This window comes from Ochlerotatus camptorhynchus, unplaced genomic scaffold, assembly GCF_037179485.1.
Source record: "Ochlerotatus camptorhynchus isolate MF236.1 unplaced genomic scaffold, CSIRO-AGI_Acam_v1.1 ptg000056l, whole genome shotgun sequence".
Classification (NCBI taxonomy): Eukaryota; Metazoa; Arthropoda; class Insecta; order Diptera; family Culicidae; genus Ochlerotatus; species Ochlerotatus camptorhynchus.
Window position 1 is genome coordinate 2,664,464 of NW_027040546.1, and position 12,835 is coordinate 2,677,298.

The 12,835-nt window shown below is 42.8% G+C and overlaps 1 protein-coding gene across 1 annotated transcript in view; it reads left to right on the forward strand.

The window, feature by feature from the left end:
• Window positions 1-10,840, forward strand: part of Ube4A (Ubiquitination factor E4A) — a 31,213-nt gene extending 20,373 nt beyond the window's left edge. Inside the window, exon 4 of the mRNA XM_065239562.1 lies at window positions 10,111-10,840. Within this exon, the coding sequence (XP_065095634.1) occupies window positions 10,111-10,490 (380 nt within the window). The 3' untranslated portion in view covers window positions 10,491-10,840. The remainder of the gene's footprint in view (window positions 1-10,110) is intronic.
• The last annotated feature ends 1,995 nt before the right edge of the window (window positions 10,841-12,835 follow it).

The window sequence follows — 12,835 nt, forward strand, 5'->3', positions numbered from 1 at the left end:
CTTCTGAGGCTTGCAAACATCAGTGCCAACATTTCAAAGGGGCGTAATGGCTTTTGTAAACATTGGCTTTAGCTGCCGATTTCTCGCCCTTAAAAGCGCAAATTAACAATGGTGGAGGAAACATTACTCTAGCTGTTGATGTCATTAATTTTTATGAGTTAGCTATTATTCGTGATAAATCGACGACTAAAGCCATTGTTTACAAATGTAACTACGCCCCTTTGACATGTTGGGACTGACATGACGAATCACGTTTTCTTTCTCGATTCTAAAACTTCCCGAATAGCGAGAAAACCACCAATCACACACGTATAACAGCGTATAACCTATAGTCGCTATATTTATAGTCTGGCGGATAGAATTTCGATTTATCAAAAAGCGGAACCATTTCAATATAATAGACCAACAATTGAAAAGCTACTATCAACTTTTATAAACAAAACGTTGATTATTCTTTAATCGCCAATCGAAGGTACACACTTAGAAAATAATACCGAACTCGGTTTAATTTTCTACCGAACCTCTTCGGTTACCAACGAGAAACCGAATAAATGGTTTAAAAACATTTGTTTCAGGCGTATTTATCGAATCAGACCCGAATTTTGGTAAAATAGTATAAATTTGACAAATAGAAATGAAGACTGAACCGAAAAGTACGGTAATGTATCGACATTAATGAATTCGCTATGTGAAAACCGAGAAACTCGGTAAGCTGAACCGAATATTCGCTAAAATGTGTTAAACGTCAAACGTTCCACTTGCGCTCAACTTCGCGACGGAAATTTTAACCGAAAACTCGTTTCTCTAAGCTGAGTCTAAAATTAGGCAGCCATTTTTTCTCGCGTGTGTAAAACTTTAATAAAAATGGAAAAAGTTCTGGAGCAGCTGTATAGTAAATAATACCGGGATATATTTTAGTATTACGGTTTATTTCCAGATCAAAATTACTTCTCGAGATTTACACAACCATCCTCCTTTCCTACCGTCTTCCTCCTCTTCGTCGTTCTCCACTCTTCCGCTGTCGTTCTTCTGTCATGTGTACGCTCATCTGGAATTATATAAACTATGTTATAATTTACCTAAATTGTTAAATGTAATAATGTGTTATACCCTACATCCCTACCCTTCTTTAAATAAATCGTTCAATACGCCAAATAATCCTTGAGTCGTGAAGGCTCCATCCTAACTCTTTTTGACCTGGGTTCTACGGGAACTTTGTCTTCTTGAGCAGGATCTGCATTTTGTATTACTTCGCTTTCAGAGGTTTCTCCATCTAGATCCTGATTCTGCAGTGAAGCTCCAGCATTCCTCTGGTCTCGGGAAATCACCTTGAGATGAGCTGCGCTTCTGCGGAACTGTTTGCCCGATGAAGTAGAACGTATAGTGACATCGGTTCCTTCTTTTCTGAGTACATCGAACACCTCTGGTGAATAATCGAGTTCAGTTTATGGTCTTTCTTCGGCCTTTTAGCCAAAACCTGATCTCCAGCTTCAATATCGCTTGGCTTAGCTCGACGTTTCTTATCCGCATAATCCTTACCTTTCTCCTTTTCGACTGTATCTCTATCCTTCACCTCTTCATATTCAGCCGAAATGCTTGGAACTACAGGAAGTTTTGTGCGCATCTTCCTGCCAAACATTAGTTCCATAGGTGCTTTTCCAGTCGTTGAGTGAGCGGCAGCATGATACATCATTAAGTATTTTCGAAGCTCAACCCGCCAATCTTGTCCCAGCTCTTGAGCTATACGCAGCCTTTTCAAAATTGAACGGTTTTGGCGCTCGACTTCACCGTTCATTTGAGGCCAATAAGGTATAGTACTCACTAGATTAATGCCATATTCTGTGCAGAATACTCGAAACTCTTCTGAACTGAATTGAGGGCCGTTGTCAGCACGAAGTGTTTCCGGGACACCATAACGAGAAAATACAGTCAATAACTCTCTAATGGTAGATTGTGTTGTGATGCTGTCCATTTCAACGATTTCTAGGTACCTGGTATAGTAATCTACTATTACTAATGGCCCTAAAAAATCGATTGCGATTTGTTGCCAAGGCTGAGTTGGGAGTTCTTTTCTACACATCGGTTCAGGCGGATTCGGCGCGGACACTAAAATGCATCCACGACAAGCCTTCACGAAATTTTCCACTTGATTGTCCATTTTGGGCCACCAAACATGCGTACGCAAATGAGCTTTCATGATTCTAACTCCTGGATGCCCTTCATGTGCTATCTGAATCACACGATCCTGTAGCGTTTCTGGCACTACGATGCGATCACCTCTGATATTCTGCACAACTCGTTGAACGTGGACCTGCATACTAACGGTAGTTCATGGCTGCATCCAGTTTCGAGAGCATCAATTATGCTCTTTATCTGTTTGTCTCCCCGGCTAGCTGTTTTGAAGTCCTCCCATTTCAAAGCAACTGCAGTTGCAGCAGTCGTTGCGATCTCATGCTCCAGTAGCTCCTTGCTTTTATCAAATGGTTTGGGCTGGAGAGTTGAGAGTCGCGACAAGACATCAGCTATGTTTAGTTGACCAGATATGAACGCAATCCGGTACTGAAAACTTTAAAGCCGCAGGAGACACCCCTCAATACGGCCACACGGACGTGAAGTTGGCGTAAAAAGATAGGTTAGGGCCTTGCAATCAGTTACAAGATTGAAAACTCGTCCGATCAAGTATACTTGAAAACGTTCCACTCCCCATACTAGAGCTAGTGCTTCTTTTTCAGAGTGACAATACCTTCGCTCAGTATCGGTCAACGATTTAGAAGCAAATCCGATCACACGTGACTCATTTTGGTTGTTGGTCTGTATGAGAACTGCTCCGAGAGCATAAGGACTAGCGTCAGCTATTAGTGAGGTTTCGTCTTCCAATCTGTAGAATCCTAGACAACTCGCTTTTGCTATTCTAGACTTTATCTCCAGAAACGCTGATTGTTCTGATTCTCCCCAAACAAACATAACTCCTTTTTGCGTTAATCTCCTAAGAGGTTCATCAATGGTAGCCAAATTGGGTATGAATTTTCCCATGTAATTGGCTAGCCCTAAAAACGATCGCACTTCGTTCTCGTTCTCAGGTGTTCTAAATCCCATTACTGTGTCTCGTTTTGAATCTGAAGACCTTGCTGGCTGATTTTGTATCCAAGAAAATCTAGCTGAATCACACGAAATTTGCATTTTTCTTGGTTTAAACTCACACCTTTCTCCGTAAATCTTTGTAGTACCTTGTTCAAACGAGCATCGTGCTCTTCATTGGTGCTTCCCTCAACAACCACGTCATCGAGGTACCAGTAACAACCTTCGCAATCTGCGAGGATTTCGTCCATTGCTCGCTGAAAAATTTCGGGCGCTGAAACCAAACCGTCATTACGTCTCGTGTTTCATCATCCAGCTTCAACAAAAAGAATGCATCCTTAATGTCCAATGCACTCCAGAGCTTCCCTTTACCAATTAAAGGGTGTCCACGATGAAATTGCCACACTATGAAATTGCTCTAACTTTTTAACCGTTGGGTAGAATTTAATGAAAATTTGGGTGGATTTAGTTCATAGTGCATTATTTACATCCTGCAAGTTTTAAAGTCCTGTGATCAAAACTCGCGGAAATGGAGTCGAAAGAACAGCTCGTGCGTGATAAAATCTTGCGCATTCATCACGAGAACAAGGATCTCTCGCATCGTTCCATCAATAAAACGTTGGGAATCGCGAATTCCACGGTGTCGCGAGTGATTAAGCGGTTCGAGGAACGGTTGACCACCGATCGGAAGTCCAGAAGTGAAGGAAAAAGTATTCCGTACAACACCAAAAATCACAACCGCGTAGTTGGGGCCTTCAACCGAAATCCGAACGCCTCCGTTAGGGATGTGGCTAAGAAGCTGCACCTAAGCCAAAGTTTTGTCCAGAAGGCCAAAACTAAGGCTGGGCTTCGAACGTTCAAGGTACAAAAGGCCCCTAATCGCGACGAGAAGCAGAACAAGTCCGCCAAAACCCGTGCCAGGAAGTTGTACCTCAACATGCTGACGAAAGTTGAATGTTGCATCATGGACGACGAAACATATGTGAAGGCCGACTTCAAACAGATCCCCGGCAACCTGTTTTTCACGGCCAAGGATAAGTTCAGCGTTCCGGAGCATGTCCGCACTCAGAAGATGTCCAAATTTGCGAAGAAATTCCTGGTTTGGCAAGCCATCTGCACGTGCGGGAAGCGGAGTGCACCTTTCGTGACCCAGGACACGATGAACGGACAGGTGTACATAAAAGAGTGCCTCTAGAAGCGGCTGCTTCCTCTCCTGAAGGCCCACAACGTCCCAACAATCTTCTGGCTGGATTTGGCCTCATGCCACTACTCCAAGGACGTGCTGAAGTGGTATGCGGACAATAAGGTCAATTTCGTGCCGAAAATGTTCAACCCTCCCAACACTCCGGAGCTCCGCCCCATCGAGAAGTACTGGGCGATTATGAAGCAGCACCTTCTTAAACGACCTAAGGTAGTGAAGACAGTCGAGGAACTGAAGAAAGTATGGGTTTACATGCAAAAAACGGTTGATTCACAGGTTGTGCAGAATCTTATGGCCGGGGTTAAGGCCAAGGTGCGGGCATTTGCGTATGGACTGTAAATAAAATACGAGTAAAATGGTAAAATGAAGTTTAATAGTTATTTCTCAATCCCTGAAAATTTGATGGCAATCGGATGAAAACTCGAATTTTGCGAATCAATTTTGTGTGTGGCAATTTCATCGTGGACACCCTTTATCATCAAAATGTCCTCGATAATTGGCATCGGGTGACGATCCCTGACCACTGCTTGGTTTACGCGTCGCAAGTCTACACACAAACGTATATCTCCATTTGTCTTCTTGGCCACCACCAGTGGTGACACCCATGTAGCAGGTCCTTTCTTTGCTTCAATAATACCCCTTTTCAGCAACTCATCCAACTTCTTATTTACAGCAGATTCCATAGGAATAGGAATGCGACGCAACGGTTGAAAACAGGGAGTTATTTCCGGATTCATTTTGATGTGAACTCGTATATCAGCTATTTTCGAAAACGGCAAACTTGTATCGTCGAAATTCATCACTTGATTCACTTCGTTGCCCACCTTCAGAACACCGAGTTGCTTTGAAGTAGCATCACCCAACAAGCTGCGTTGTCCACTCGGTACTACGAAAAACTCCGCTTCGGCTGAACGAGATCCTACTTTTACAATGGCCTTGAACGTCCCCATAATCTCTAACGCAGTATCGCTGCCGTACGCCTTCAATATTCTGGTGCTTCCTCTAGTGCATTCTCGAATGGTAACTTTATTGTCCTTGAGAACATCTCACGTTTTAACAGTGATTAGATTCGCATCCGATCCCGAATCGACGAACATGTCCATAGCAACACCTCCTATCTGACAATTTATCACATTCGTATCGTTTCCGGTGTAAAAGGTATAGTACACCTTTTCCGAACAGTCGGTAGACGAGTCGTCCTCACCGGGGCTTGATGGAGTGACATCGGTAACAGCTCGGATTTTGTTCGGTATCTGTGTAGTTGGAATGACTTGGCGTTTTCGGCAAAACTTCGCAAAATGATTGGGTCTCTGGCACTTGTGGCAAATCTGTCCCTTTGCCGGATACGAGGACGCGTTGGAAATATGACCATAACGTCCACAAGCAAAACACATCATGCTGTTTTCTTTACCACCACCGTTCGGGTCGGTTGAGCCAAAACGTTTGATGAAACGACTTTGCTTGCGAAATTTTTTCCCTTGACCTTGATCTCGAATCTTGTGAACTTCCAACGGATTACCTGGAACCGGTTGACTCCCATTATTCAGCTCTTTCTCTTGGATGTGAACACTAATTCACCCATAACTTCGATCTCTGAGAGGGACTGATCTTGTTCCAGTATCTTCCGGCGAAGCTCTGAAGAAGCGCACCCTTCGACAATTACATCGATTAGCATGGTCTCTTCCATTACCTTTTTAACCTCACTGGAATATTTCTCCAGGCCACAATCCATCAATTACTGCCGCAAACGCAAGACAAAATGGGCAAAACGTTCGGTAGCATCTTGCTTCATATTGCGCAATTTGTGTCTCTCGAGCACGTCTTGCTTGCGCGGTTTGAAATATGCGTCCAATCGCTCAACTGCCACATCGTACCAAGGTTTTTTTTCAATTAGAACCATCGGAAACTCCTCCGTACCTTCTAGACTTCTGAAGACCTTCTGAAGTTGTGGTCCGCCTAGGTGCAGCATTTTGGCCCGCATAGTTTTTTGAACGGTAATTTCATACGAATCGAAGTAACACTGAAGAGACTTCTTCCATTCCTGCCATTCTTTAGCCAATTTTGCACTCTCAATCTGTTCACACCTGAACATTGGTAGAGGGCGACTTTCATCCATCTGAAAAACGAGATCATAATCAGATAAATGCCGTCTAAATTACGAAAAACACTGCCATTTTATTTTCTCTTCTTCAATTCCTATTAGGCACTTTAGCACTAGTACTAGCATAAAGGGCGAACACGAAATTATTGCGACACATTCAACAGGGCATAACTTTTTTTACCATTGGGTAAAAATCAACCAAATTTTGCACACTTTCTCATTGATGTGTATTGTGTACATGCTGTCAAACTCGAAGTCGTGTTTTTCGATTCAACGAAAATGGAGGTGAACCAACGCGAGTTGAGAGAACAAATTCTTTCCAAACACCTGGAATTTCCTGACCTGTCGCACCGGCAGTTGGGAAAAATGTTGAACATTCACCATTCAACCGTTTCCAGAGTGTTGAAGCGGTTCCAGGAGCGGTTGACGTTGGACCACGGCAAAGGAGCTGGAAGAAAACTGGGACCGGAGAACAAAAAGACGGAGGGAAAGGTGAAGCGGATGATTAAAGCAAATCCCACCGTCTCAAGCCGTGATTTGGCTAAAAGGATCGGCATGTCGCAGAGCTACGTCCAGAATGCAAAGAAGAGAGCTGGACTACATACATACAAGGTACAGAACTTCCCAAACCGCGATGAGCTAAAACTCGGGCACGGAAGCTCTTCGAGAAGATGCTGACAAAATATGGCTGCTGTGTGATGGACGACGAAACGTATATAAAAGCCGATTTTAAGCAAATTCCGGGGTTGGAGTTTTTCACCGGCAAGAGCAAGTTCGATGTGGACGACAAATTTAAGAAGAAGAAAATGTCGAAGTTCGCCTCCAAATATCTCATTTGGCAGGCCATCTGCTCTTGCGGACTGAGGAGTGAGCCTTTCGTGACAAAGGGCACAGTAAATGGCGAGATCTACAAATCTGAGTGCCTCGAGAAGCGCCTTTTGCCGTTCTTGCAGCAGCACGACGAAGCTCCGCTATTTTGGGCAATAATGAAGCGGGAACTTTGGAAGAGCAAGAAGACAGTCAAAGACGAGAAGGACATGTTAAGAAAATGAAAAAAAAACTGAGAAACTGGTACCGGATGACACTGTAAAGACTTTGATGGAGGGCATCAAGCGAAAATGCGTTCAATTTTACACTCAAGGCTCCATCGATTAACTTTTCTTTTGATTTTTGAAGTAAATATATGTATAAAATTTTGGTTTGATTCTTAACATTATAAGAAAATTGGCATGACATTTTCGGTGTCGCAATAATTTCGTGTTCGCCCTTTATGCAATTCGAATCTAGATTCAACTTGTTTCTAAGCACTCAAGCTCTAGAAGATATTTCATATTTAGGCACTCTAGCACCAAATATTAGAAAGTTTGATTCTATGCGCTCTAGCACTAAAATCTAGTAACAATGATACACAACCAATTTTAAGGCACTCTAGCTCTATTTGTTACGGCATACTTAGGCACTCTAGCACTAGATCATATAATCTTGAATTAATGACACAATCTCTTCCTATGAGAAAACCAGCGAATTCACTTTGTTTATGTTTCCAAGTGAAAATTTTAATTTCATTCGAGGCTTCATATCACCTCACTGGACTAACCAGCATAAAACATATACCACCCTCCAGTACATACCGTCGATCTTAGTGCAAAGAACAATTAAATTAAATTTCACATTCACCTTCGTCGGTTCCGTTTTTCTCCTCCTCCTCGTCGTCAATTATAGTAAATAATACCGGGATATATTTTAGTATTACGGTTTTTTTCCAGATCAAGATTACTTCTCGAGATTTACACAACCATCCTCCTTTCCTACCGTCTTCCTCCTCTTCGTCGTTCTCCGCTTTTCCGCTGTCGTTCTTCTGTCATGTGTACGCTCATCTGGAATTATATAAACTATGTTATAATTTACCTAAATTGTTAAATGTAATAATGTGTTATACCCTACAAGCTGCAACAGGAGGATGCAAAGGCATTTTAAAAGCCATTTGAATAAGAATGACTTCAAAGTCAGTGATATTTTTTTGGCTGTACTTTTTCACGCTATAACTCGCGTTACGGAAGTTTTTATTCGCCAAAACAAATTAAATAAATATATATCATACATTTCTTTGACAAAACTGGTTTTATTTTTATGAAAATTCGAAGCAACGTATCCTTAATCAAAATTTAAAGCAAGATTTGAAGTGAAAACCGAGCGCTGCCCAAGAGAACCGAATTCCGTAATTACAACAGGTGTGTCGGTTTGTTTGACAGCGTTCGGTAATTCTTGAGTAAACCGATGTTCGGTTATTTCTGCTTAAATTTATTTTTCGTCAACCGAGATTTTTGGTAACTTTGACAGATTGTGGGTAGCAAAAAGAACTAACGACAGCTCGGTTATTCTTCTTTGAACCGAACAGACTACCGAGCGTTCAGCAGATAAAAACTCGGTTGAAATCAAACCGAGTTCGGTAATATTTTCTAAGTGTGTAAATTACCAGCATCATCGGTTTGGGGAAACTTTCCACAACCTAAAGATGGCGTTAGTTTGTGTAGGCGAGCCTTGAGTCACGAGAAAAGGGTTTCCAAAATTTTCTTTGCAATAGCAGATGTGCCCTTTTCTGTTGTTGGTCGTGATTTGCTCGATTGGTTACGCTATTTGACAGCTCAATTGATTCCCGAGATTCTATCCGCCAGACTATGAACACAAACGAAGTGACAGACGACTAACTGGCGAAGAAATCCATTTAAATAATGTGGTTCACTGTAATAGAATTTTCTTGGAAGCTTATGCCATCATCCACCAGATGGGTTAGTTTTTTTGTTTTGATTTGAACAAAGTTGATTTTGTGTACAATGATTCTTTGACAGTGTGCAAAGAGTGCGTATCATTTTGTCATTTTTTTTTTATGCATTTCAGTTTTGAGTAGAGTGAAAGAGATAGAACCAAAACATTCTAGTACATTTGGTGAAAATGCTAGTTCAATCCAGTAGTAGTGTTGCCATGTGGTTCAATCCAGTAGTAGTGGTGTTGCCATGTGGTACACTGAAAAATTGCAATAGCAGGTTAGTCACCAAAGTTTTCGAGCCGCTCCATCTGACACATCGTTTGTGCTATGAATATAGCGACTATAGTATAACCATGGAGGTAACTCTAAGACTAGAAGGTCCCGAAGAAACGTGCTCAACTTTTTGGCTCAACTCTGGTACTATCTTCGGTCCCAAGCTAATCGATGCACCCCACGAAACATAGGAAGGAAAATCCACGAACCCCTCATTTTATCTGTTAAACTTTCATAGAGAATCAAAACAAACAAAGTGTAGTACTAGAATTTCAACTAGAATGAGGTACGTTAATCGTTTGCTTGGGACCAATAGGCTAGTCAAGTAGTGAGCCAATTTCAAATTGATAGTTTCGTATTGATTGTTGGTATAGCCGTCCGGAAGGCAGAGTGCCAGCGCTAATCCGACAAATGCAGTCAAAAACTATGAAAGGGAACGCACGCACAAAACAGAGAGCAAACTTAAAACATAACCGTATCCGAAGGGGTTCGAAACTGCACTCCTTGAATCCAGTGTTGCCGAGTTTCTGGAAAAAAACATGAAATAAGCCGAAATTTCCGTTTGCAGCAGTGCTGAATTCTCAGTAAATTATAACTATGCCGTGCTAGCTCGGCTATATGTATTGCCGACCTCGAGAATTATTTTAAAGTGTGTACCTAATAACACCTTTCACTCTCTTCTCTTACCAGCCCGCATCGGTGGAGGCCAACTGATTGGCGAAATCCAAGAATTCGCCGCCCGCGTCCTGCAGCTGGAAAAGCAGCAGAAAATCGACGAAGAGGCCCTGATGGATCCACCGGACGAGTTCCTGGACCCGATCATGTCTGCGCTGATGATGGACCCGGTCATTCTGCCCAGTTCCCGAATCACCGTCGACCGATCCACCATCGCCCGGCATTTGCTGTCCGATCAGTCCGATCCGTTCAACCGATCGCCGCTGACGATGGACCAGGTCAAGCGGGACGTTGAACTGAAGACGAAAATTGACACCTGGATCCAAGAGAGACGGGCGGAACATGCAGCCAAAATTACTAGCTCCACTGCGGAAGCGAGCGCAGAAGCGGAGTAGATTCTCTTCTCAGAGCGATCACTAGCCATAACGAAACTATACTATCTTTATCCCTAAGTGGTTGTTGTCTGTGAGGTAAGTGCAATTGATGTACTATTTTCCTGATGATTGGGTTTCTGTAGTGTTTTGTTTCGCCTACCTGTTTTCAAATGAAGGTTTTATGTGTTCGTAGTGAAAAAAGATTCTGTACTGGGTTGGGCTTCGCTTGCGTAAGTCGCGAGACACGTGATCAGTGAACGTTATTTATAGCTAAAAGAAGGTTAATTTTCTACTCTCTCAAAGTTTTTTTTTTTGTTATTTTGAAGTGTCTTTCTCGCTTTATACCAGAGCTGGGATTAAGGAATACCGAAAGACATGTGTAGCGTTTTTAGGAAAATAATAAAAATAGTAATAACTATCTAATCTTGGACTTTTTGAAACGGAGTTGAAAGAACGCCCCTCGTCTTGAATACAAATTTATACAACTTTCAACGTTCTACAATGTGACACAAAATGAACGTTCTTATCATAACCGATCGAAAATACATGCAATTGAAATTCTCTTTGAACTGTGCAAGCCGCGCACTGAAATTACGATTCCCATTTATGATATGCCCCAAAAGTACCAACACGACTCGAATGCAACCCATCAATTCAGCAGCGATCCCTTTGAGCCAGAATTATACGCTGCAATCAGCTTGTTGCAGTCAATTGTGCGATGCGAATTGAATCGAATCGAACGATGGTGGTGAGTGATGATGCTCTGCGATGCAAAACGAGAGCCGTGCTTTTCTTTGTGCTGGTATTATAGTATTACTTTTAGTACTCTTTACCACCGGCACCCCTTCCCGTATTCACTGCACGCCAAGAACATTTGAAATCAATAATTTATGGAACTGCCATCGCTTATGCATGCAGGCAGACAGGACCGCTTTTACGTGATGTAAATTTCAAAATGCTTTTTGATAATCCATGGCTGCTGCCGCTGCTGCGAGGCAAACTATTACACAAGTTTCAGTACGTAAATGAACCGTTCGGGCTGAATTTTTCCCGTGCTTGAACCTGATTCCGTTCGGAACATATTTATTTGATGGTTATAGAAATTCGTCAGGAATCGAGATAAATAACGGTGCAAAAGCATCACACGATGCGCATCACTGGTGATGGGCACACGCAGAGTCAGACTTGTGGCTGGGGTGTGATTGGGGATGAATGTGCAATGATGCAGGATAAATTTCTCAAACAACCAGCAGGCGAACTACGCTGATCCTATTCGAGACGAAGAAGAGAACGACGCCTAATGGAATCGTCCGATGAGCCATGGGATTTTAACAGTGCCAAGGGGTAATAGGATATATAGATTTCTGCGGGACTCTTTTCCCATGAAAGCGATCGGGTTTCATTAATATATTCAGCAGCAAGCCTCCAAGGACCACTGCACTTCAGTCATCGACCGTGGCGTCAATTCCGGAGTGCATGTCCGATGGTAATAAATTCCAGCAGCGGTTTGATCTGGAATGTATTTTCCGCCGGCTGGTCTGCCAAACGGTGTATGAATTATACGATTTTATTATTCAAATAGCCAAACCGTCTCACAACAGGGCGGAATATATTTTCAAATATTTTTTTCGACGGTGGGGTGACCTGGCGCTCCGCCATCATTTGTTTCAAATCTACATCATTTTCAATTTCCGTCTCTCGGTCACACCGGTGGATTCAATGCTAATCGAACCTGTTTTGAACATTTTGATCAGCCGTGCTCTGTTAATCTTCTCCCAAAAATTATAGACGTTGATGGTGTATGGCTCGGGGCCGATAAATGTCATTCGATGGCTTTGACTCGGCATTCGACGCAACGCAGGCAGTAGCGGTGTGGGATGGAGCGACACCGGATGTTGCGATACGAACACGATGGATGATGCAGGACTCACTACGGGTGGGACAGCGCAACAGCACATGGCCGTGAATGTGAATGCAATTCATAATGATGGCGCGGCGCTGCTCGTTATGAAATCGAGATGACATCTCTCCGGGCATCCGGCTAAACGACTAGGTATTGACGCTCTGTATATACGTGATATGCAAATGATGGGTGACTTGGCGCTATGCACAGTGTTTAGGATGGGTACATTTTGGCTGCTTGTTCGACCCAACGTGATGTGGGAGGTTGTTTTGCTGTATGTGGCGTATGATAACAAAGATCCGGGCTTTCGTCCACTTTATGCTGCTGCAAATCAGCGGAATGCTTATGGGTTGCTCTCACGGGATCGATTATGCGAGTGGACTGGGACAAAAGGATGGATTATCTGCACGGAGCCAAGCCGGTACCGAAATGGTCAACTGAATTGAACGATGACATGTTTTCG